General features: G+C 41.6%; 1 gene segment (V, D, J or C); it reads left to right on the plus strand.

The window, feature by feature from the left end:
• Nucleotides 1–19,057: 19,057 nt before the first annotated feature.
• LOC103610337 lies at nt 19,058–26,837 on the plus strand. The segment is given in 2 exon segments: nt 19,058–19,325; nt 26,455–26,837. Coding segments are annotated over 2 exon segments (651 nt in total).
• The last annotated feature ends 981 nt before the right edge of the window (nt 26,838–27,818 follow it).

Below are 27,818 nucleotides of genomic sequence, written 5' to 3' on the forward strand. Positions count from 1 at the left end.
CTCCCTCCCTCCCTCCCTCCCTTCCTTCCTTCCTTCCTTCCTTCCTTCCTTCCTTCCTTCCTGCCTTCCTTCCTTCCTTCCTTCCTGGTGGCTGTCCAGTGCAGCAGTCCAAACTCTGGGACTCGGTGTTATGATATCACACCCTAACAAACTGAACTAAGGTTTTGTTTTGTTTTCTTTTTGATATGTGTAAGCAGAAATATCATAGTTCGAGTGAAAAAAATCTAATTGGAATTATGAAAAGAGAGAGTCATGGCCCCTCAATTAATTTTCAGACTTGTACGAGTTTACAAATCCAGAAACACTTGAAGGTACCCTGGGACACTGACAGAGATGCATATGTGGATCTTACTCTCAGCCTTCTCAATAAAGACCTGTGGTCTTTTAACACAGTTACTGTATACTGGGAAAAGAAAATAATCAAATCTCTCAGAGGCACCTGGAAACCGGCTGTCAACTGACACTAATTCCAGGAGAACAAAAAGGTTACTGTGGCCCTACAGTTAGAATAGGGACTCGTGAAGGTGAGGCTGTCAGTGGAGTCATAGCTCAGGCCCATCACACAGTGGGGGCAAAGGGTCTCCACAAGATCCAGGGCTTATTTTCCCAATTGCAGAAAGCGTGATTAGAATAAACGCACTTAGCAGCCAGGCATAATCTTTACGTTGGTTCCCTGACCTGTGAAGTGAGGCCTGTTGTGTGAACAAGGCCAAGTGGAATCCACTGGAGCTGCCTCTACCAAAGAAAACAGGGAATCTAGAGATGCATCAGAGTTGTGGAAGGCCTGGGGAGGTCACAGGCACAATCAAGGACTTAAACTGTGCAAGGGAGGTGTTTCCCTCCAAGTCCACATTCAAGTCTATCATGTGACCTGTGCACATGATAGATGGATACTGATGAATACAAGGGGTGACCATAATTGCAGCTGCTGAACCTCCTGTGTTTTCATTGCCTGAGAAAACTAACACATGACCAGGTACCTGCTACACCACTGCTGGTCTGTCAAATGCTCTTTTCTCCATATCTGTCCATATGATTCACCAGGAGCAGTTTGATTTCAGCTGGTGAGGACAGAAATATCCCTGCACTGTCTCCCCCGGGTACATATCAGTCCTCCAGCCCTGTGTTATGACTTAGTTCCCAGGGACTTTGACAGCCTTCCCTGCCACAAGCTATCAGAACGGTTTAGTACATTGATTTTGTCATGCTGATTGGAACTGGTGAGCAAGAGGTAGAAACTGTTTTAGATTTACGGTGAAGAATATTTTGTGTCAGTGGGTGGAAAATAAACTCACCTCAAATTCAGTGGAATTTATTTCTGTGACATTCTTCTTTTTTGGAACATAGCTGATTGTGCATATCTGTGGGTAACGGTTTTGAATATCAATCCCTGTGTGCAGCATGTGTGTTCAAATCAGGATAATTCGAATATTCAGCATTACACAATGTAATTGATTTAGGTGGACTTTTAACAATTCCTCCCTTCCCCCTGTCACCCTCACCCTTTCCCACCCCTGGTAACCTCCGTTCTGTTGTCTTCTTTTGAAAGTTCAACATATTATTGTGATTGTTGTACCTCTTTTTTCTTCATTGTCAGCTCCCATTTCTAAGAGAGAATATGGAGCATTTCTCTTTCTGTGCCTGGCTTACTTTACTTAACATAATGTTCTCTAAGTGCCTCCATGCTGCTGTGGATGACAGTATTTCATTATTTTTAGGGCAGATTCATATTCCTTTGTGTATTTACAGCACATTTTCCTTACGCAGTGTTGGTTCTCAACCTTCACTACTGTTAATAGACCTAGATATGGGACTGCTGGTATCCCACAGATGTGATGGTTTCCATTCTTTGGGAATATTCCAGCAGTGGGATTGCTGGATCACATGGCATTTGTGTCTGTATTTGTTTGAGGAAGCCCCACACTGTTTTCCATAAGGGGTGCGATTATGTAGAGCAGCACCAACACTGTAGAGGAGTTTGTCTTTCCCCACATCCTCACCTGCATATTTTATTCCCTGTCTTGTTGATAACAGCAAGTCTAACTGTGGTGAGATGATATCTCAATATGGTTTGGATTTGCATTTATCTGATGTTGAAAGATGTTGAGCATTTTTCCATGTGTCTGTTGGCCATTCATAGATCTTCCTTTGAGAAATGTCTATTCAGCTCCTTTGACCATTTTTTAAGAGGGTTGATTTTTAACTGTTATGAGTTCCTTGCATATTCTGGATATTTATCCTTTGTCAGATTCGTAGCTTACAAATAATTTCTCCCACTCTGCAGGTTGTCTTTTCACTCTGTTAGTTGTTCCTATTGCTATACAAAAGGTTTGAGTTTGCTATAATAAGATTTGTTTATTTTTGTTGTTGTTGTCTGTATTTGTGGGGTCATATTCAGAATGTCTTTGCCCAGTCCCACTTCCTGAAGTGTTTACCCTATGTTTTCCTGTAGGAGTTTTATAGTTCCAGCATATAGATTTAAGTCCTTAATACATTTTTTGTACTTACCAATCCAGAATTTATTTTTATTGGCTATAATTATTCATGAGATAGAAATCTGACTGTCACCCCTCGTGCTGAAGATGTGAGTTCCAGATTCANAATGTTCTCTAAGTGCCTCCATGCTGCTGTGGATGACAGTATTTCATTATTTTTAGGGCAGGTTCGTATTCCTTTGTGTATTTACAGCACATTTTCCTTATGCAGTGTTGGTTCTCAACCTTCACTACTGTTAATAGACCCAGATATGGGACTGCTGGTATCCCACAGATGTGATGGTTTCCATTCTTTGGGAATATTCCAGCAGTGGGATTGCGGGATCATATGGCATTTGTGTCTGTATTTGTTTGAGGAAGCCCCACACTGTTTTCCATAAGGGGTGCGATTATTTAGAGCAGCAGCAACACTGTAGAGGAGTTTGTCTTTCCCCACATCCTCACCTGCATATTTTATTCCCTGTCTTGTTGATAACAGCAAGTCTAACTGTGGTGAGATGATATCTCAATATGGTTTGGATTTGCATTTACCTGATGTTGAAAGATGTTGAGCATTTTTCCATGTGTCTGTTGGCCACTCATAGATCTTCCTTTGAGAAATGTCTATTCAGCTCCTTTGACCATTTTTTAAGAGGGTTGATTTTTAACTGTTATGAGTTCCTTGCATATTCTGGATATTTATCCTTTGTCAGATTCGTAGCTTACAAATAATTTCTCCCACTCTGCAGGTTGTCTTTTCACTCTGTTAGTTGTTCCTATTGCTATACAAAAGGTTTGAGTTTGCTATAATAAGATTTGTTTATTTTTGTTGTTGTTGTCTGTATTTGTGGGGTCATATTCAGAATGTCTTTGCCCAGTCCCACTTCCTGAAGTGTTTACCCTATGTTTTCCTGTAGGAGTTTTATAGTTCCAGCATATAGATTTAAGTCCTTAATACATTTTTTGTACTTACCAATCCAGAATTTATTTTTATTGGCTATAATTATTCATGAGATAGAAATCTGACTGTCACCCCTCGTGCTGAAGATGTGAGTTCCAGATTCATACTGGCAGCATGTCCATTACCACAACTTGCATTAGTGCCCCATGTCCCCCACACAATGATCCCCAGCGTCCCTCCACCTCCCACTTCACCCCCGCACTCCACTTTTTATCCCAATGTATGTTCTCTCCTTCTGCAAGTCCAGTGCACCACTGTGGTCTTTCTTTCCTTGCTTCTATCTCTCTCACCTCCCACTTGTGAGTGAGCACATGCGGCAATTATCCCTCTGTGCTTTGCTTATTTCACTCAATGTAAGTTTCTCTGTTGTTGCAAATGGGATAATTTCATTCTTTTTTATTGCAGAGTAGTATTCTATGGTGCATATATACCACAGTTTCCTTATCCAATCAACTATCGATGGACATTTAAGTTGACTCCATGTCTTGGCTATTGTAAAAAGAGCCGTGATGAATACAGGAGTGCAGGTATCCCTTCAAGAAGATGATTTCCATTCCTCTGAGTATATACCCAGAAGTGGGATTGCTAGATTGTATGGAAGATCTATCTGTAGTCATTTTAGAAATCTCCACATTGTTTTCCATAGTGGTTGTACTAATTTACAGTCCCACCAGCAGTGCTGGAGCGTTCCCTTCTCTCCACATCCCCACCAGCGTTTGTTATTCACTGTGTTTTTGATTACAGCCAGCCTAACTGGAGTGAGGAAGAATCTCGGTGTAGTTTTAATTTGCATTTCCCGGATGACTAGGGATGTTGAGCAATTTTTTCATGTAACTGTTTGCCATTTGTATGTCTTTCTTTGAAAAATGTCTGTTCAGCTCATTTGCTCCCCCCCCCTTTTTTAACGGGGTCATTTGTGTTTTTACTATGTAATTGCTTGAGTTACTTGTCTAATATGGAATTAATCCCTTGTCAGATGCATAGTCAGCAAAAATTTTCTCCCACACTGTAGGTGGTCGTTTCACTCTCTTGATTTTTCCCTTTGCTGTGCAGAAGTTTTTCAGTTTAATATAATCCCATTTGTTTATGTTTTCTTTTATAGCTGTGATTTCAGGCTCATGGTCATAAAGTCTGTGCAACACCCTAGCTCCCGAAGTGTTTCACCTATATTTTCCCTTAGTAATTTTATGGTTTCAGGTCTAATATTAACATTTCTAATCCATTTTGAGTTGATTTTAGTATATTTTGAGAGGCGAATCTCTAGTTGCATTCTTCTGCATATGGATATGCAATTTTCCCAGCACCACTTGTTGAAGAGGCAGTCTTTTCCCAATGTAGATTTTTGTTCCCTTTCTCCAATATCAGATGGCTGTAAGCCTGAGGGGTGATTTATTGATTCTCAATTCTGCTGCACTGGTCTATCTTTTTTTTATGTCAGTACCATGCTGTTTTTGATACTGTAGCTTTGTAGTATAATTGGAAATCAAGTGGTGTTATGCATCTGGCTTTATATTTTTTGCTCAGGATTTCTTTGGCTATTCGAGGTCTTCGGTTTTTCCATATGAAAATTAAGACTGCTTTTTTTCCCTCCATTTCTATGAGGAATCTCATTGGCATTTTGATGGGGATTGCATTGAATCTGTAGATTGCTTTTGGTAGTATAGACATTTTCACAATGTTAATTCTTACAATCCAAGAGCATGGAATATCTTTCCTTCTTTTGTGTCTTCTCTAATTTCTTTGAGAAGTGGTTTCTATGTCTCATTTGAGAGATTTTCACCTCCTTTGTTAAATCGATCCCTATGTTTTTTTTTCTTGACATTTGTAAATGCGCTTACTTTCCTTATTTCTCTTTCTGTTAATTTATTATTTCAGTATATAAATGCACCTGACTTGTATCCTCCAATGTTAATTAAGTTATTAACCAGACCTAGGAGTTTTTTTTGATAGAGTCTTTAAGTTTTTCTATATATACTATCACGTCATCTGCAAATAGAGACAGTTTGACTTTGTCTTTTCCGATCTGGATTCCCTTTATTTCTATCTCTTGAATGTTTGTTCTGGCTTGTACCTCCTGTACTATGTTAAATAGCAGTGGTGAGAGATGGCATGCTTGTCTTGTACCTGTTCTTAAGGGAAAGGCCCTCAGTTTTTCCCCATTCAGAATGATACTGACAGTGGGCTTGTCATAAATGGCTCTTATCGTGTTGAGAAACTTCCCTTTTATACCTAATTTGTTGAAAGTCTTTATCATGAAGGGATGTCGAAGTTTGTCAAATGCTTTTTCAGCGTCTTTGAAATAATCATAAGGTTTTTGTTTGTGAGTTTGTTGATGTGGTGTATCACATTTATTAACTTTCGTATGTTGAACCATCATTGCATCCCTTGTATGAATCCCACTTGATCATGATGCATAATTTTTTTAATGTGTTGCTCTATTCTGATTGCTAATATTTTGTTGAGGATTTTTACATCTATGTTCACCAAAGATATTGATCTGTATTTTTCTATTTTTGTTTTGTTTTTACCTGGTTTTGATATAAGATATGTTCACCTCATAGAATGAGGTTGGGAGAGTGGCTTCTCTTTCAATTTATAGAATAGTTTGACAGGCCGGCCCGGTGGCGCACTGGAGAGTGTGCCGCTTGCGAGCGTGGCGGCACTCCCACTGAGGGTTCGGATCCCATGTGGAGACCGTTTGCTGCTCACTGGCTGAGCGCGGTGCGGGTGCAACACCGAAGGTTGCGATCCCATTGCCGGACCCCGGTGCGGGTGTGACACCGAGGGTTGCAATCCCGTTACCGGTCAGTAAAAAAGACAAAAAGGAAAAAAAAATAAATTTATAGAATAGTTTGAGGAGAATTGTCATTAAGTCCTCTTTAAAAGTTTAACAGAATTCATCCGTAATGCCATCCAGTCCTGGACTTTTCTCTGTTGGAAGATTGCTGATTTCCAATTCAGTCTCCTTGTTTGTTATTGGTCCGTTCTGGTTTTTTGTCTGTTCTTGATTCAGTCTTGGTAGTTTGGGTGTGTCTAGAGACTTATCCATAAGTTCCAGATTTTTATATTTGGTTTCATACAGTTGTTCATAACACTCTTTAATTATTCTTTGTATTTCAGAGGTATTGGTTTTAAAGTCCCTTTTTTCATTTCTGATTTGTTATTTGGGTCTTCTCTCTAGTTTTTGTTGTTCTTGTTGTTGTTGTTGTTGTTGTTCTTATTAACCTAGCTAGTGATTTGTCTATTTTATTTATCTTCTTGAAAAGCAACTTTTTGGTTTGTTAATCTTTTCCATTGTTTTGGGGGTCTCTATTTCATTTAGTTCTGCTCTGATCTTAATTATTTCTTTTTCCGTCTACTACCCTTAGGTTTGGATTGTTGTTGTTTTTCAAGTTCTTAGAGGTGTACTGTTAGGTCTTTTATTCCTTGTGTGGTTTATTTGAAGTCTTTCCATTCTTTTGATGTATGCATTTATTGTAAAAACCTTGCCTCTTACTACTGCTTTTTGCAGTATCCCTCTGGTTTTGTTATGATGTATTTTTATTTTCATTAGTTTCAAAATTTTTTCTGATTTCCTGTTTACTTTCTTCTTCAACCTATAGGTCATTTAGGAGCCTGTTTTTTAGTATTCATGTATTTGTACAGTTTCATGAGTTTTGCTTATTACTAATTTCCAGTTTTAGTCCATTGTGGTCTGAAAAGATACTTGGAATGCTTTAAGGTTTTTAAATGAGCTGAGACTACATTTTTGTCCTAGTATGTGGTCTATCCTGGAGAATGTTCCATGACCATATAAGAAGGAAGTATATTCTTTTGTTGTTTGGTGAATTGTTCTGTATATATCTGCCAGGCCTTGCTGGTGTAAGGTGTAGATTAAATCCTGTGTCTCTTTGTTGACTTGTTGCCTGGGAGATTTGTCCCATATCATGAAATGGTTGTTCAGGTCACCCACTGTTAATGTATTAGAGCTTATTTCTTTCTTTAAGTCTAAGAGAGTTTGCTTTTTTATATATGGGACCTCCAGTATTGGATACATATATATTTATGATTATTATGTCTTCTAGCTGTATAGATCTATTTATCACTTAATGGTGGTGTTGTCTCTTTTTAGGCTTTTTGGTTTAAAGTCTATTTTGTCTGATATAACAATACCAACTCTTGCTCATTTTTGGATTCCATTTGTGTGGTATGTCTTTTTCCATCACTTCACATTAAGCATGTGTGTCTCTACAGGTGAGGTGGTTCTCTTGAAGACAGCATATACTTGGTTCTAGCTTTTTAATCCAATCAGTCAATCTGTGTCTTTTGAATGGGGAGCTTTATCCATTCACATTTAGGGTAGTTAATGACAAGTAGTGTTTAATTCCTGTCATTTAATTGCTTCTTGTTTAGATGATATAAATATCTTTTTATCATTACTTTCCCTTTATTTCTCTTCTCTACGTTAATTGGAAATTTAAGGGGGCATGATTTAGCTTCTTTCTCTTACTCACCGTCATTTTTTTTTAAATCGTGGGTTTTGCTCTTTCTTTTGTATGTGTGATAGTGGTCATCATTATTTAGATTCCAGAAGAAGGAATCCCATGAGAAATTCTTGCAGGCCAAGTCGTGTGGTGGTGAACTCCCACAGCATTAGTTTCTTTGGGAAATACTCTATTACTCCTCATTTCTGAAGGAAAGACATGCTGGGTTAATTTCTTGGCTTGCAATTATTTTCTTTTAGGTTTTTTTTTTTTTATTTTACTCGTCAAATACATTGTAGTTGATTTTTACGTCCCTTTACCCATTCCTTTCCAACCCTTTCCTTCCCCCCGACATCATATTTGCTCACTTGACTTAAAAAGTTAAAGGAATTTTTGTGGTTACTCTGACTTCTTCAACCCCACCCCTTTGTTTGCTTGTGTGTTTGTTTATTTATTTATTTATAGCTCCCACAAATAAGCAAGAACATGTGGTATTTCTCTTTCTGTGCCTGACTCGTGTCACTTAGTATAATTTTCTCTATGTCCATCTATGTTGTTTTGAATGGTAGTATTTCATTCATTTTATAGCAGAGAAGTATTCCATTGTGTAGATGTACCACAGTATCCTTATCCACTCATAAGATGATGGACTTTTGGGCTGGTTCCAGCTCTTGACTATTGTAAGTAGAGCTGAAATAAACATTGGAGTACAGGTATATTCCCAGCAGTGGAATAGCTGGGTCATGTGGTAGATCTTTCTGCAATTGTTTGAGGAACCTCCATATCATTTTCCATAGAGGCTGCACCATTTTGCAGCTCCACCAGCAGTGTATGAGAGTTCTTTTTTCTCCACAACCTCACCAGCATTTATCATTCACAGTCTTTTGGATATTAGTCATCCTAACAGGGGTGAGATGGTATCTCAGTGTTTTTTTGATTTGCATTTCCCGAATGCTGAGTGATGTTGAGCATTTTTTCATGTGTCTGTTGGCCATTCATATATCATCCTTGGATAAATGACTATTAGGCTCCTTTGCCCATTTTTTAATTGGGTTTTTTGGGTTTTCTTGCTGTAAATTTGTTTGAGTTCCTTGCATATTCTTGATATTAATCCTTTGTCAGATATATATTGATAGAATTCCATTTATTTATTTTACCTTTAGTTGCCTGTGCTTTTTGGATTGTTTTAGTATTTTGAGCATACTATTTCACTTTCTTCTGGCATGTAGGGTTTTGGTTGAGAAATCTGCTGTTACTCTGATGGGGGCTGCCCCTGAGATTACTTACTGCTTTTCTCTGTTGGTTTTAGAATTCTCTATTTGTCTTTGAGGTTTGCAAATTTAACTATATTGTGTCTTGGGGAAGATCTTATTGGATCGTATCTTTCTGGGGATATTTGAGCTTCCTGGATCTGAAGGTCTGTATCTCTCCTTACACTTTGGAAGGTTTTTGTTACTATTTCCTTGTGTAGGTTTTCAAAACCTTTTCCTTTCTCCTCCCCTTCTGGAATACTCACAATTCAGATGCTAGAATGCATGATGTTGTCTGCTATCTTTCTTTGATTTTCCTCATTATGTTTTATTTCTCTTTTTTTGTCTGTATGTGTTATTACAAGAAGACCATTTTCAAGGTCTGAAATTCTTTCTTCTGCTTGCTCTAGACTTCTGCTATAGCTCATTGTGGGTTTTTATTTCACTGAGTGAATCTTTCATTTCTAGTAATTCTGCTACACTCTTTTTAAAGATATTAATCTCTTCATAAATTTCCTCCTTCATATTATGAATATATTTATTTTGATTTATTGTATTCTCTATATTAGACTTTTTTATTTCTTTGTGTATTCTTAAGATCATTGCTCTGAATTCTTTTTCAGACATTTCAATGTTTCCCTCTTCCATTGAGTCTGAAATTTGAGCATTAGTATAATCCTTTGGTGGTGTCAGATCTTCTGGATTACTTGTAGTTCTATTATTTTTTTCACTGACGTTTGGTCATTAGGTTGAGGATTTGTTCTTCTATTACACTGAGTTTGGCTATGAGGATAAAGATTTCTTCTTCTATTTGCAGGCTTTACTAGTGACTCCTGTTATATCAGTGTAGTCAAGTGAGCAGTTGGTTACCTGTAGAGTAGACCTGGCTGCTACTATGGTGGCAAATTGTGTTTCCTTGACAGTGGGTGTGGTGGTGACTGTTACACCACCTAGGGTCCTGAACCAGAATCTGTGGCCATAGAATGAGCTCTAGTGGTTCTCCTCAGCTCACCTTGGTGGGACAGGCCTTGGGTCCTGGGGCTTTCCCCTGGGACGAAGGAGGGGGATGGGTCATTCACACCCCATTCATCTCCTTGTCTCACCTCAGTGTGGTGGACCACAGGTCCTGTGCCTCCTTCCAAGTCCAAGGAGGTGGGAGGCATCATTCACACTTCACACATCTCCTTGGTTCACCTCCTTCATTGCTATTTTAAGAGGTCATTTCATGGAGATGTAGCAATATTTCATAATTGTCCTGAAGTGGACATCCAGGCACCCCAAAGTGGTCAAGGAGGCAACTCTGCTTTTTGTTTTTCCTCAGCCAGCCTCAGACTCACACCACTTGTGAGGTCTGAAGTGTCCTGAACAGCAGCAGCCACAATCTAGAGGGACCACACTTTCCAGGCCTCCACCTTCAGTGGAAGTGGGTCCCAGGGCCCAGCCTGAGTGTGGGATGGAGACACAGAACCTAGCTATCGGCGGAGGCACTGAGAAGCATTACTTCAAAATGCCCTGCACTGGGGTTGAGGACATGTGGCCTTATTGACATCATCAAGTCCTCCTCAGGCCACCTGCAGTATCACTCACACTTCACACGTCTCCTTGGCTCACCTCCTTCATTGCTATTTTAAAAGGTCATTTCATGGAGATGTAGCAATATATCATAATTAAGTGGACATCCAGGCACCCCAAAGTGGTCAAGGAGGCAACTCTGCTTTTTGTTTTTCCTCAACCAGCCTCAGGCTCACACCACTTGTGAGCTCTGAAGTGTCCTGAACAGCAGCAGCCACAATCTAGAGGGACCACACTTTCCAGGCCTCCACCTTCAGTGGAAGTGGGTCCCAGGGCCCAGCCTGAGTGTGAGGTGGAGACACAGAACCTAGCTATCGGCGGAGGCACTGAGAAGCATTACTTCAAAGTGCCCTGCACTGGGGTTGAGGACATGTGGCCTTATTTACATCATTGAGTCCTCCTCAGTCCACATGCAGCTTGTGCTCACCCCGAGAGTCACACAAAGCCCCTCCTCATGCAGCAACAAGATGAGGTCTGGAGCTGTATTAACCAGGACAGCGAGTGGATGTGTCTCCTCAACTGTGTCTTGTAAGGTGTAGCTCTTGTGCTCTTAAGACTTGAGAACCAAAAACACAAGTCAGTCACCAGGTGGAGCCTACCTGCACAGGTAAGACAGACACAGAATTCCTAATGGAGACACCTTCACTCCAGAATAGGAGAAGTGGAGGCCCGTGCAAGACACTGGTCTATAGGGATTCCAACCAGGGTCCTCTGTTCCTAGATCAGCACCTGCTTCTGTTGCTGGGGAGACTCCCTGTCCAGTGCTCTCTGTGGCCCTGTCCTGACTGTGCCCTCTGAGAATGTGGACAGGCTGGGCTGCAGGTCCAGTGAGACCGTCCCCACACATCTGGGTGCTCAGTGTGGTAGAACTGACTGGGTATGGATTTGCATGTCTGGCCCTCCTCATGGAGACCCTGGATCCCTCTCACAGGCATCTACAGTGTTCCTTGGTAACAGGGGAACAGACCGTCCCACCACACATCCCATTCCCAAGTCTACACGAGCATTGTGTTTGCTTTTCTTCAGTTTGACAAAGCAAGTCACAAACCCAGGCCTAGGGTCAGTGTAGAGGCACTACCTACATGGAAGATACAGGGAAGAAGGAGAAATTTCCTGCCCATTACTGTTAATACTAGTCACATTGTGAGTGCATGGTGTGGGTTTGTGTGTATGTGTGTGGGTGTGAGAGGGTGGGTGCGTGGGTGTTCCTGGGTTAGAAGATGTGGAGTGGGCTTTGAGACCCTTCATTCTACTGTGTCCTTCAGTTGGAGGAGGGTGAAGATGATAAGAGACTCTCCCAAAGCCCCTGAGAGTTCCCGGACTCACCATTACTGTTGACTGTGTCACTGCACCTGAGAGCTCCAGGGAAGAGACTCCCTGATAGTTTTTTAAAATACTTGCTTGGAGAGTCCCTGCAGAGCACCTTGTGTTTAGTGAGGCCAAATCACTATCTCAAGAAATGCTGACAAAAGTATATGGTGTCACTGAAAGAACACCCTGAAGCTGGGGCACAGACCTTCAGTACTGCAGTACAGGTGCTGTGACAAGAACACACTGTAAGCTCAGACAGGAGCCTCCTTTGCAGGGCAAGGGCTGTGCTGCAGGGGGCTCTCAGGACCTGCCCAGCACAGGCTCCAGCAGGTGCAGAGGTGGCTGGTGAGGAGCTTCCTCTCCAAGCCTGGAACTTCATCTTTCAAAAATAGTGATATAAATGCAAATATATAAAGCAGTGCTGATGTTCCTATAAATATTTTACTGTATTGGGAGCATGTAACTCACACAATAATACAAGGACAGCCACACTTAGAACATATTTTTAGCTCTTGTAGGTATCTTAATAGTAAAAACAAAATGGAGTACAGGGATGCCTTCATTAATTCCAGTGGCGCAGAATTTGGGGAGAGACACTGATCCCAGGAATAGGAAATTCAGATTTCAGGTCTTGGTAATGATACCTGGGTTAGCGTTTGACAGGAAAGTCGTGATTCAGAGATAGCAGTTGATGAATGAACCTGAGTGGATCATAAATAAATTAGTAACATGTGGAACAAAGTGAATGAATGGAAACTATGTAAATTCTGTGTGAAATCTATGATGTGAATTTGAGGATAACCCTCAAATTTATTCAAAACACAATTATGACTAAATATTTTGGAAGGTCTTAGCTTATGAAGAGCCCCATGCAACTTCTACTGTTAATATGATCAGAAACACAGCCATGGATTACACATATTAGGGGGAGTCTGAGAACACAGAGTCTTTCTATCGATCAGCCTGGGATCCCAGGTCACCAGACAGGTGCAGGGGAAACGAGCTCAGGGTGCCCAGGAGATCTCACAGCTACTCATGGCCCCTGCTGGACACTCATGTGGAAAGGCCAGTGGTCACTCTCTCAGAGCTTTCAATGTGCTCTTATGGTGCCTGGTGGGACCAGAACAGGGTCAAGGCAACTGCTCAGCAAAAGAGACCCTGATGGGCTCACAAGTGATCCAAGTTATCTCCGTGCCATTCAAATGTGGGTCACAGTGAGGAGCGTGACCTGTGGGGGCTTGTTCCTCAGAGCGAGGGGCTCTGCCTGCCCAGAGTTCAGGGTAGGACAGGAGACGCATGTCCTCAAGGTGGATTAGGACGTGGGCCCTCATCATCTCACTCCTGCATGGCCCATATGTCACTGATCTCCTCTGAGGCTGAGGTATTAATTGAACTTTAAGATATTCTACCTCATGAATATGCAAATCCTGAGTTCTACTGAGTTCTACTGAGTTCGGCTGATAAACACATCTGGTAAATACAGGTGTGTCTGTGTCCTGAGAGCGTCCAGGTAGACAAGTATCTGGGATGTAGGTGTAGTTCTAAAAGTTTCAAAACTTGTCTATTTTAATGGTTTTTCCAGAAGACGTGAGAAACCTCTTTGTTTGCAATGTGTCCCTAAGACCTGCAGTACAACAAAATAATGTGTCCTTATTTCTGTTTTGGACTAATTGATGAGCTCAAATAAGTGCAAAAATTCCTCTCCTTAGGTTTTTTATGTAAGGCAGAGGATTATCTCTAATGGAAAACTAACAACATAAGAGAAATTCCTGCTTAATAACACACAGTTGTATTTAAAGGTATGAGTCATTAACACATATTGTTTCAAGGTTCTCAACATGAGTCTCTAATAAATCTAAGAAATGCACAGCTTTTCTTTATTTAAGATAAAACTATTTTGAGTACAATCAGCATTTATTCACATCGTCTGCATGTGTTAGTATGTACAACTAACAAATTTTGATGTTAGGTTATTTTTCAAATTAGTTATTTTATATCTCATTGTTGATTATTTTGTGTTGCTATTTAAGCAGAAAGCAAAGAGAGGTGACTGGAACGGACTAAAAAATGACACAAATCACAAACTATTGAAACAAGACGCCCAGATGTGAATGGATCCGGGCTTGGGTACTTCAACAGCCCTTGAATCCAGATTATTGACTTTCCTAGATTTGGACACTAATTCACCTGGCATTTTAGCTTCATGTTACAGTTCACATTTATGATTTGTGGACATGAATGACTTTCCAAAGAGTCACACAGAGATATGAAGATACCTTCTTTTATGCAAGAAAGGAGATGATTCTTCTGAAATGCCCTCCTGAAGAATCAGGAAAGCCCCAGCAGACCATCTCTCCTGCCTCCATGAGTGGAACTATGTCACGTGTCCACATGGACAGAAGTCCCTAATGTGAACAATAAAAATGCACCAATAAAGTTGGTCTTCTTAGTCGTATGAGATCACTAGAGACTGATGTCAAGGTCCACATTAACTACATTGACATATTTTGTGTTTAATTACCCCAAAGTCATTACATACATCTTCACTAAATTTCCCCTTGTCACACCTGAGTTTCATGTACAGATGTTCCTCAACTTATCATGGAGTCGCGTCTCAATAAACCCATTGTATGTTGAAAATATTTTAAGTCAATATACATTTAATCCTTTGCCAAACACAGTGTTAAGCCAAAAATTTGGTAAGTCTAGACACCATGAAAGTTTGTCATTTAATATTTGCCAAGTACAACATCCTTATGTGTTTCCCTATGCTCTCTTTTAGTATTTTTATAGTTCGGGGTAGTATATTTAAGTGTCTAATCCATTTTGAGTTTATTTAGGTATATGGTGAGAGGTGCAGATCTAGTTTGATTCTTCTGCACATGGATGTCCAATTTTCACAGAACCATTTCTTTAGGAAACTGGAATTTCCCCAATGTATGTTCTGAGTGCCTTTTTGAAAGGTCAGTTGACTTTAGGTATGTGGATGGAGTTATTGATTCTCTGTTCTGTTCTGTTGTTCTGTGTGTGTTTATATGATAGTATGATACCTCCAGCTTTATTTTATTTTATATTTTTTGTTGCTATGGATTACTTTGGCTATTTAGTGTCTTTTGTTTTTCCATATGACTCTGAGGATAGTATTTTTATTTGTTTGGTTTTTGTATTTTTTTTTTCATTTCTGTGACAAATGTCATCACCAGTTTGTTTGCAAAGTATCCATTTGACATGTACCACTCCAAGGTAAAACTTTCTACGTGTATATATGTGTGTGCTCTTGTGTTAAGAATTTGGACAAGCTCACTTTATATAAATGTTTTCATAAGTCAGGATGGAAACACAAAATAAATCAGCTTTTTATCAACTGAAAGAGTAACATTTTTGCCAATGAATTATTTGAGATCATTATCAAAATAGGCAGACAATAAATTTGCATCCTCTGAAGAATGGAAGCTGATGAAAATCTACCTGCAGATGTCCAAGCAATCCTTGAGGCTTGTTTACCGGCCATGTCCCACCTTTAGAGAATCCCAAGGTTTTTCTTGTTGACTGGGTGCATATGGTGAAAAACAACCATGGCTGTCTTTGTACAGTTTCGCCACAAGTGCTGATTTAAGATAGTAAACAATTTGTCTATATTTTGTTCAGCCGATTAATAGAAATGTTTAACTAATATTAACTTGAATCAGCAGCAGCCATAAAGTAGCTTTCCTGAGAACACAGATTATCTGTGAGGACAGGGCAGCTGCTGACCCCTGGACACATCCCACAACTGACACATCGTATGTCAGAGGATGTGCAGAAGGCCCCACGAGCTTCAGAGCACTGAGGTGGATGAGCCAATGGGTGGCTGGAGTCAGACAACGTCAGGGAAAGGGCTGAATAGTCTGTCAAAACCACCATCCCTGGTTCCCCCTGTGGTCAGAGTCCACAAATAAATATCTCTGAGCCTCAACATTTGGAACAGACCTGATGGAGGCTGGGCTAGGAATATCCCATGTTAGAAAGTCTGACAGGGAGACCCTGAGCAAGGTACAGCACGGTGATTGATTTGTGACCAAGTATCACAGCCTTGCAGTTTAGATTATTGTCTTTAGGCATAATTGAACTTCAGTAAAGCCTTGAAAAGTCTATGTTTTTATTTCAGCATTGCTCTGGCAGGTATTTTTATTGTTGATTTCAGGTCATGTGTTCCCAACTATCTCACATTCAAATACTTACAACCTTGCAAGGCAAATATCGCTAAAAACTGCACTTTTGTAATGACAGCTCCCAATTTGCCTTTTCCTCTCACCCTTCATTCTATTTAAACCTCACATGACCACAGGCACATCACAGCGTGGTTTGCTGCATTAGAATTTGCTCTGTAAGATCATTCTTGACCCCTGCTCCCCATTTCATCTTTACCTTATGGGTCTATTCTTGGATCTCTCCTCACTTTTCCCTTTTCTCTCTCCGCCTCACACTCATTGGTGTCTCAAAGGAGACAAACTAGAAACCTGAATTTAGTCCCATGATGCTATGAGCTTTCATTCCTTTATTGCTTCTAAAACCAAGGCTTAAAATCATCTCATTCCCTGCTTCTGCTGGTTTCCAATGCTACACTTTTTTGTATTTTATTTTAATCTTATATTTTTTGTTTACATTTGCTTATTGATTCATTAAATATATAAATACTACAAAATATTATCATTGGTATAATCATTGTTTTAATATTGTTTCTTTTATTTAAAGCACATTTGAAATTTTCTCTGCTAGTATTTTTCTCACATTTCTCACACTTTGAGACAATTTCATTTCCATGAATATATTTTCTCTATTCAGTGGTATGAGACTCCTGATTAATGATTTTTCAATATTATTTTCCTGAAAATATTTTTTTTGCAAGAGATCCATCCACAAAACACAACATCCAGCATATACATCAGTCTGGCAGGATAATTATGATACAAGAAACAGTGTGCGATGCACTAAGTCACCACAACACACAGTGTGGTCCTGCTCACTTTGTACCTCGCGAGATTCTTCCTGTACACTGTGACTTCTTGAAGAACATTCATAAAAAGACTGCAAAGGTCACATTTGTGTCTGTTATAAGGAATTGCTCAGCATCAATCAGAGGCATCGCTCCAGGTAGATTTTCAAAAATGATCAGTGGTGAGTGTGTGTGTCTGTGTGTGTGTATGTCTGTGTGTCTGTGTGACTGTGTGTCTGTGTGACTGTATGTGTTTGTACAGAAAGAGAAAAGGCAAGAGTCAGAGAGACAGACAGACAGACAGAGGTGACACATGCTTAGTGTGTTAGACTCCAGTGCACCCACCACCGTTCTCTTTCAATCTGAAGACAACACATAACATACATTTTTGATCTTTTGATGTCAGTTAGAGCATATGATTAATTATGCCAAAATGAATGTGCACAAATGCCACACACACGCACTCACAGCCTGGCTCATTAAATTAAAGTTCAGCAGGCATCACATTCAGTTGCACAGGATGAAGAAGTTGTGTAGATTTGTGGTACAACACTGGCCCCCCCCCCATTACCAATACTGTTTTGTGCACTTGCAGTGTTTATAGAGTAGAGTCCATGTTCAATGTCTTCATATCAAATGAAAAATAGTCCATCTGAAATTCCTTATTCCCTCCCCTTCTTTTTAATGTGACATGAAGGGCTGTCCCTGCATGACATGGACCTGCTCTTGGGACTGCGAGGGAGCTCCCAGGGCAGACTCAGCCCAGCATCCAGCCCAGCCCCTGGCCTCTTTCTCTGTGCTGGGCAGTGGTACAGAGGGCAGTGACCGCAGTCATGGAGGGGCTGTCATGGACCCCAGCACATGAGCATCAAGGGGATGTTTGTTTTTCCAAGTTTTATGCTCTGGATGGTTTTACTGCTTGAATGTTGACCATTATAATTAAGGTTTTTAAAGGATATCTTAAAAAATCAGGGATAACTGATGAAATTGGAGGATTAAATGAAGGATTAACATCCATAAAATTTGGATGAGAACTGAATGTAGATAGGAAAAACTTACACTACAGATGCACAGGACTTACTCTGTGACAGGGGCATTTAAAAGTCTTTTGCTCTTTCCCAAATACTTAGAATCAGTTTCCTGAGTAATGCACAAGGCATCATTTTTTGCAGAGACCCTGTGGGTTCCCATGATTTGCAGAGTCCCTGTGGGTTCCCATGTGCTGTGTCTTGAATCAAAGGGTGGACAGAGCTCAAGGTAGGCTTGAAACTCAAAGACAGCAATAATGTAACAATGTAACAAGCTTTCAGGTGTGATGTGAACCACATGACAGGACAGGGTACAGGGAAAGAAAGCAGGGGTTCTGCTGGGATCAGTGCTGGGAAGCAAAACCCTGAGCCTGGGGTTATGGAGCAGAGTTGGGCTGCACCAAGACAGCACAGAAGATGGGGGTTGAAGGAAGGTAGATCTGGGCTCAGAAAGCTGGGGACCCATTTCGGTTATTTCAAACTCACCAGATTCTCTCATATTCCATAATTGCATGTCAAATAATTTTAAGAAAAACGAAACTATACAGGCACTTAAAAAATACAAAGTCTCTCACCTAAGTTTATAACCACTTATAAGAACACAGCTCCCCCGCATACAAATTTTCCTTCAAGCACTAGGGTAAATGTGGATGCTTCGGTGATGGAAGCTCACAGGTCTGTCCTCAGACAGGGCTCAGGTCTCTGTGAAAGGCAGAGTTGAGATCTAATTAAAGATGAAACTGTGGGATCTTCTCCTTTACCTGGTGACAACTTCCAAATGTGAGTTTGTCAGATGTCAGGCACGGGTCTCTGGGATGGTCGTGACTGCACATGACTGACACGTGCTGATTCTCCTTGTCTCCAGGTGTCCTGTCCGAGGTGCAGCTGCAGGAGTTGGGCCCATGACTGGTGAAGCCCTCGCAGACCCTCTCCCTCACCTGCACCATCTCTGGTGACTCCATCACAACCAGTGGTTACTACTGGAGCTGGATCCGCCAGCTCTCAGGGAAGGAACTTGAGTGGATGGGACGCATCAGTTATAGTGGAAGCACAGTTTACAGCTCATCCCTCAAGAGCCGCATCTCCATCACCAGAGACACGTCCAAGAACCAGTTCTCCCTGGAGCTGAGCTCTGTGACCGATGCAGACACGGCCATGTATTTCTGTGCGAGAGACACAGTGACAGGAAGTCAGTGTGAGCCCAGACACAAACCGCCCCGCAGGATACAGGAAGGGTCTGTGCTGCAGGGGGCGCTCAAGGCCCACCCAGCTCCTGTGCCCCATGAAGCAGGTGCAGAGATGGGATGAGGGGTTCCTCTTGGGATCTGAGGTTTCCTCTGCTCTGCTGACTCCCAGATGTCCCCCAGGGTCAATCCCTGCTTTGCTCTTTGTGACTCTCTTTTCTCACATTCTTACTGCAGGGAACACAGAGTGAACTAACTTTCCTCATTTGTAGATAAGATGTTTCCATTCACTGGGGACATTTCCCCCCCCTCAGGTTTTACCATGACATATGGGGGGCTTCTATTCTCCAAGGCCATTCCCATCGTACTGTCTGTTCCGGTAGTAAACAGTTTGGGGCTGGTAAGAGAATATTTCCATTCTTGCCAAAAGCTCATCTTTAGTAGTGATCTGCTCTTGTTTATGTGCTGCAGCCCCATGCAACAGATCTTCCACTGGAGAGGGCCCGTGCTTGCAGAGTTTCTTATTTAGAATCCTGACTGTTGGCTGTAACTGCCTTGTCCACCCCTTCAGGGTCGGGGGTTGCGCAGATAGACTTAGCTCCTGTTTTAGGAGACCATTGTATTCCTCAATCATCCCTGCTGCCTGGGGATGATATGGCACATGCAACTTCCACTGAATAGACAACTGGAAAGCCCACCTCTGAACCACATGTCCAGTAAAGTGGGTTCATTGTCACACTCTGTGACTACAGGAAGGTCATACAGGGCCTCAAGGCTATGCAGTGCCTTCACAGTGTTTACATAGTCTGAGGCCTTACAAGGCCATACAAACAGAAGACCAGTAGCTGTATCAGCAGCAGTGAAAATGTATCTCAAATTCTCTGACCTGGGCAGTTGTCTGACAAAGTCCACTTGCCATCAATCCAGGGGCACCCTTCCTTGAGTTATTTGTGCGTCTATATGGGGCACCCGCTGGGAGTGTGGACACTCTTGAGCACATACTGGACAAGCATGACAGGCATACACTACATCTTCCCATTTTATAGGCAAGGTCCATCTTTGAGTTCCCATCCACATGGTTTTGCTGCCAGCATGCTGCATTCGTCGATGTAACCACAGGGCTACATCAATAGCTGGGGCTCTCTCCAGCCATCTTACCTTAGCCAAGGCATCAGCTTCATCATTTCCTGGACTGGATAAGGGAAAGTGTCCTGTGACATGGAAAAGAGTTGCTTCTTTCTCATGCCCCAATTCCCATAACTCTTGCCACATGGCTTGTCCCCACAGGGGTCGGTGGCCTAACATCCCCTGTTGATACTTCCAAGTAGATATCCAAATGGTTAAACCTTTGTACACAGCTCAGCTGTCAGTAGAGATGGTTAATGGCCCAGGCTCGTTTTTTATTGCCATCCAAACAGCTTTCAATTCTGCCCATTGACTGCTTTGTCCTGTGCTGTTTTCATACCACATAGTATCCGTTAAGGGCAGGACAGCAACAGCTGCCCATGGTGCTAAGGATCCCATGCTAGAGCCATCTGTATACCAAGCTTGCTCTGTGATAGGTCCCTGTCCCTCATGGAAAGGTGTAGCCTCTCCCTCCATGGGTAGGGGTTGTGCCAAAGTTTTCTCCACAACCTCTACTCGGCCTAGCACAGTTTGCAACTCTTTGGACAGAGGACTCGCTGACACAGTGCTCCTTTGTTCTATATATGCTCCCCATTCACACAGAGTGGGATTCTGAGCTACACCTGTTTTACGGTTCGTTGCCCACATGTGCAGCCCACCTAGTATGGGATATATTGTCTGTACTAGGATTTTGGCAGTTCTAGTGATAGCTTCAGTGGCCATCAAGGCAAAATATACAGCTGGTAGCTGTTTTTCTATCAGAGAATAGCGTACTTCAGCACCCTTCCAGAGCTTAGCATAATTTAGCCCCCTTCCAGAGCTGAGACCAGAATCATACAGGTGTTTGGAAGCGGTCTTGTCTCTGCTACAAACCCCAACCTAACCCCTCCTAGGATATATGTACATCTAATTCAAAAGGCTTAGTGGGATCAGCCATTTGTAAGGCCTATACTTGCTATACTGCCCTCTTTGTAGCCTGGAAAGCCTGTTCTACTTCCTCACTCCAATTCCAGGGGGCTCCTTTCTTTATTAATGCATACATTGGGCATGCCGTTTGAGCCATATGAGGTACGAAAGCTCTCCAATACCTCAGAATCTCAAATAGGTCTGTAGCTGAGCTACAGTTGTGGTTTAAGGTACACATGTATCTTATCTGTAATAGCTCCTGGGATGACCCTCCTCTTACCCAACCAGACAACTCTTAGGACTTTGACTGACAGTCCAGGTCTTTGCACTTTGGCTGTGTTCATGGCCTGCCCACATAGTTCCAAATGGCTTAGCAGCATTGGAGCTTCCTGGGTTAAATTTTAGAGAATCAGAGTTTAACAACACATAATCAATGTAGTGAAACATTGTAACTGTGCTGGGCCTTGTCCTTTTGGCTACTTCCCCAGCCACTAAACCATGACAAATGGTTGGGCTATGCAGATAACCTTGGGGAAATAGTTGAAAGGTCCACTGTGTGCCTTCCCAGGTGAAGGTGAACTTATCTTGGCTATCAACTGAGATTGGAACCAGATCAGAATGTGTTTGCCATTTTCTCACAATCTTGGAGAGTTCTCTAGTATTCCCTCACATGGTTCAGGTAGCTGCACTCACCTATTCCATTAAGGAGTGATTACTTGGCACTCATGCATATCAACAGCTGTTCTGTAGCTGCTGCTTCAGGGAAGGTGGCTGATAATAGAGGCCAACTTTTCCATCTTCTCACCAGAGCACATCACAACATCCACACCTAGGTCTCAAAACCTCAGCAGATAAGCAGCCAGGAGCTCCCCTGTTTCTGCCAATACTGTCTCTGCAAGTCAAATAATTCAACGTGGGAATAAGTGAACTGGGTCACCTGTGGATTGTGTGCCGGGTGGCTGCCTGGTCCTATAGGGTGCTTGAACTTCACTTTTTGGTGCACAACAGGTCATGGCTGGAGATGCACAGTCTCCCCCAACTCAACACTGGGTTTGTCGTTAGCCCTGATGTGAGAAGCAGGGGTGGCCACTCACTGCATGTCATCCTCCAGGACAATTATTCACACTTCCAACAACTCTGCTTTCTTCTTCAAATATTGATCAGTTTGCAGCACTCTGAGTAGTAGCCAGGCTCTGGTCAGCAGAAAAGTGACCATCGGGTACCACATACTCAAGGACAGCCACATTTCCTTTTCCTCTCAAAGGGTTCTTTGAGGATGCCCTGCTTCATGGAGTGCCTGGTCTATGCTGACTTGCAGTATAGTGAGCAGCAACCAGACACCAGTCAGTGGGATAGTGGCCAGAGTGTACAGAATATTCAGGAGCAGCCACATTACCTCCTTCTCCCAAGGGGCTCCTGTACCTGCCCCCAAACCCTGCTGACTATGCCAATTGTAGAGCTAGGGCTAGGGCTCACAAACTGGGTCACAATCACTCCACATGCAGGTCTACAAGCTAAATAAGAGGAAAAAGGTCCTCAGAGCTGTGGGTAAAGATTAATAGGCTTTATTCAGAGCTGGGAGCAGCCGTCCTAGTGGCTTCTCTGAGAGTTTTGAGGAACACCATGGATCAGAGCTGTTAGTCCTTTATACTCAGGTCCATAACCCAGGACACCTGGGTGCCCATATGCAATTGCATTAAGCAGTAAAAAGGAACACCTGAGGATATTTACAGCAAATGCTCGGCAAGATTCTGAACATCTAAGGGGCCCTGACAATCTTCCTATATTTTGCCAACATGAGACATTCAAAATTTACTCCCTTTGCTATTTTGAAAGTTACATTCTGTCATTGGCTATAATTTCTGTGCTAGTCTATGACTATCAAATATTGATCAATTCTTGGGAGAAGGAGGGTATGAGGAGATGTTGTTCTCCTTAACTTTTGAGGGATTATTTACCTCAATCAGGAATCGTGGGTGTTGGTGGTTGCAGGTTCCAACACTTTAAATATTTAAAACTTCTCGATTTTTGTTTGCATTGATTCTGACAAGAAGTCTTCTGAAATGCTTATGATTCTTCTTTTATGTGTAAGCATTTCTAAACACAACCACTTTAGATATTTTCTGCAGTTTTAATGTGATAAAATTTAATATCTTGGTCATGGGTGTGTGTCCATGTATGTGTGTGCATGTTTGTGTGTGTGCGTGTGCACATGTGTGCATGTGTGTGCATGTGTATGCATGTGTGTGTGCGTGTGTGTGTGTGTGCACTTCATTTCTGTTGCTTTTATTTATGGTGTTGGTGCTCTGTGGACTCCCTTCATCTGCATTTTTATGTCTGCCATCAATTTTGAAAAACTCTCTTCCATTAATACTTCCATGATCTTATCAATCCTTTAGAGTTTTCAATATACAAATCTGTTATTAATTTTGTTAAATATGTTCCCAAGAATTTTTTTTCTGATTCCATTTTAAATGCGATTGTTTTACAGATTTAATCTTTAGATAGTTCATTGCTAGTGCTTCTATTAGTTGTCACAGTTCATAGGTGGAGTCTTTAGGGTTTTAATATAATAAATCATTTTATCAGGAAACAAAAACAATTTATATTCTCTTTCATAAGTGGATGTCATTTATATTTTTTTTATTACCTCAATGCTCTGACTAGAATTTCCAGTTTTATGTTTAATGGAAGTGGTGAGAGAGAGTGTTATTGTCTTGTTCTGATCACACATAACAAACATAAACTTTCAATGTTAAGCTTGTTATTAGCTGTGGAATTATCATATATGACTTTTTATGTAGTGAAGGATATTATTACTATAACAAATTTGTTGATTTTTTTGTTAATAAAATGATGTTGAAATACGTCAAATGCTTTTTCTATCTCTGTTGAAATGATCATATGATTTTCTCCTTCATTCCATAATTTTATTTATCATATTTCTTTACTTGCTTCTTTTGAGCCTTCCTTGCATCCCAGAGATAAATGCTACTTAATATTGGTTAAGAATATATTATAAATCTAAAATAATTGAAACAGCATTGTGATGACATACAAAAATACGTAGAGCAGATAGAGCAGAAAGCCCAGAAATTAAACTAAAAATTTACGTTTATCTGATTTTTAACAAAAGTGCCAAGAGCCCTCAATGCAAAGAGCACAGTTTCTTCAAAAAATTTTGTTGGGAAAATTGGTTATTCAAATGAAGATTAATGAAATTGCACCCTCATACAAAAAGTAACTCAAAATGGAATAACTACATTTGAGTCCTGAAACTATGAAACTATTAGGAAAAAAACAAAGAGGAAAATCTCTATAACTTTGGTCTGTCAAAAGCAGCAAGAGCTGTAGAAGGTGACACAGCACTGGTTGAGTGGGAAACTCAGGACCCGCTGCCCCCAGGGCCCAGCTCCATGGGCAGGTGCAGAGCAAGTCTGGGAGTGAGAATGTTTTTTGTTTTTTATTTTATTTTATTTTATTTTATTTTACGTAGGGGTGTGCATTTTCCTTTTCACTGAGCAAATCTATGCCTGTAGACGTACTCCACCTTCCTATCTAAGTATACATGTCCCTGAACCCCAGACTCTGAGAAAACAAGTCAGGTACTCCTGTGACTGTGGCATTTTCTTATTTGGAATCTGCTGATTTACACAGATGCACAGTCCTTGATTTTCATTAGTACCTCTTCTCCATTTCAAAGTCATTGTTTCTGGTGTGGATAGCTAAGATCACTCACTGCATGTCCTGGACTGTCACAGGGGAATATTTTTTACATATGCTTTAATACAATTACACAACCTGTAATTTCTCCTAGCTTATTTTAATAAAAAAGCCTAAAAGAAGTAATCACCTGAAAATGCCAATTTCAAATTGAGAAAGGAAATGTTCCTAACAGGGTGGGACTAGAAGCCCAAATAGTGATTCTGTGAGTCACGCAGTGTCATTCCCCAAAACAAGAAATGGACCAGCACCAGACAGTGGTACGTCGTGCCCAACTAATGTTCAGAGTTGCTGTGATCCAGTGACTCCCAGGTGCCTGGAATTACTCTTTGAACAGGGTGGTCTACAGTGGTCATCCTGGATGTGACTCATCACAGTACATTGGGTAAAGGGGAGGCAGGGCACAGAGTGTCCATCTCACAGGTCTGCAGATGCCGGAGGAGCTGCACTTGAGAAAACACCAAGAGTCACCTGTGACCTGAAGCAAGTGACGAGATCACGAACCTCAAGACTGAGTCTGATGTGACAGTCAAGGCTGACATTGGAAGTGTTGGGGCAGAAGTGTGAACAGAGGATTTCTAAATGAGATTGAGGAAGATGGAATCTCTAGAAATATCCACAGCGATAGTTCTAGTCCCGCATGACTTTGTCTTATAGTGGGTGGGGGGGGGGCATGTTTTCTATGCATTTGTCTTAGTGACTTGTCTCAGGAACAGGAAGCGGTAGGGGACTTTCTTTCTCTCTCAATAAATACATGCATATATATGTACATGGGTATGTATATGTTTATACACACACACACACACACTCACATCTGAGTGTCATAGGAAAGTCTAAATTTTCTGGAAAGAGTCAACTAAAAGAGTCAAAAATATTCCAACTGTCTCACTTGAAGTCACACATAACAGGTTTGTGCGCAGAGAGACTGAGGCCACCAGCTGAGACACAGCATCAAACAAGAGACATGGTGAACGAGGCACATGAGGATGAAAGGGTCATGGACTTCTCCTTGAACCTAGAATCTCTTTAATTTAAACATTTCTTTATGTTCTGTGCTGTCGAACCCTCCACCTTCCATCTCCACTTCTCTTCATATTTGTCTGGAAACAGGAAGACCAGGCAGTGATGCACAGAAGTGTCTCTGAGGTTCTGTCTCCCCAGTTCCTCTCAGCAGCACAAGGTAAAACACTCTGCCCCAGAGACGGACAGACAGAGACCGTCCCCTCTGCTCCCACACTTATATCCTCAGGCACCTCCTCATGCAAAGCAGACCCCAGTGTCAGGCTGAAAGGCCAGCCCTGGGCTGAGCAGCCCCAGTCTCCTTCCACCAGGAGCCCTTCATCAGAGCATGGATGTCCTGGGGCTGCTCCTCTGCCTGGTGGCCGCTCCCTGCTGTGAGTGTTTTGGGGACTTCAGGAAATGGAACCTGGGAAGCGGTGGTTTCATGTGTGTTTGACTGACGGTGATGCTTCTTGTCCCCAGGTGTCCTGTCCCAGGTGCAACTGCAGGAGTCGGGTCCTGGCCTGGTGAAACCCTCACAGACCCTGTCTCTGACCTGCTCTGTCTCTGGATTCTCTTTAACCAGCTATGGTGTGAACTGGATCCGCCAGCGTCCAGGAAAGGGGCTGGAGTGGGTCGGTGCGATATGGAGTGGTGGAGGCACAGATTATAATACAGATCTTAAATCCCGAGTCAGCATCACCAGGGACACCTCCAAGAGCCAAGCTTATTTAACATTGAACAGCCTGATAGTCGAGGACACGGCCGTTTATTACTGTGCGAGAGACACAGTGAGGGGAAGTCACCGTGAGCCCAGACACAAACCTCTTCACAGGAAGACAGGAGGGGACTCGGTGGTTGAGTGAACCCAGAACACACGACATAGAGAATTTCCACTCAGGAGCAGGTGCACAGGACACCCAGGGTTTCCTTTCAGTCCTTGGTGTTTCCTGTCTCTGTTCAGTAAAAGTCATACTCAGGAACTCTTGTTTTTGTTTTTGTTTTCCTTTATTTGCTTTGTGTGTTCCCTTAAAATGTGGTTTCTCTTACCTTAAAATGATTAATGTAAAACAAAAATTAAGTTTAATGTGCTTTTTTTTGGTATGATGCTAAAATTTACATGACATCATGTTCACCATTTTAACCATTTGATACTGTTTAGTGGCACTTAATATTTTCACAAGGTTTGTCAGCTGTCACCACTGTGTAGTTACAGAACATTTTCATCACCTGAAAAGCAAACCCCACCCCCTACAAGCAGTCACTGCTCATCCCACCCTCTTCAAGCCCCTCAAAACCACTAATGTGTTTTCTGTATCTATGGACATGCCTATTCTCGATATGTTATATGAATGGGATTATGTAACATGTGTCCTTTTGTGTGTGCTTCTTTTGTGTGGTGTAATATGTTTAAAGTTCTTTCATTTTGTAGCATGTGTAAATAACTTCATTTTTGGTAGGTGAATAGTTTCCAATTGTATCAATTTGCCACATCTCTTTATCAGTTCATCCATCAATGAACATTTGAGTTGTTCACTTTTTGGCCCCCATGAATAGAGCTGCTGTGAAGATTTGTGCACATTTGTGTTTGGACACCTCTTTTCATCTCTCCTCGGCCAATACCTAGGAGTAGAGTTACTGGGTCATAGTGTTGTCCTGCATTTAACCTTTTATGTAACTGCCCAAATCATTACCACAGCAGCACTTGAGCTTTTCCCTAAACCCCAACGCTATGGGAGCTTTCCAGTGTGTACACGTCCATGGGGACAACGTTTCCTTTAAAAACATACAACCATGTTAGTTCCTCTGAGGTAAACCTATGCGTTTATATTTGCATTTCCCTGATA

This window comes from Galeopterus variegatus, unplaced genomic scaffold (genome assembly GCF_000696425.1).
Source record: "Galeopterus variegatus unplaced genomic scaffold, G_variegatus-3.0.2 Scaffold10958, whole genome shotgun sequence".
NCBI classification, from domain to species: domain Eukaryota; kingdom Metazoa; phylum Chordata; class Mammalia; order Dermoptera; family Cynocephalidae; genus Galeopterus; species Galeopterus variegatus.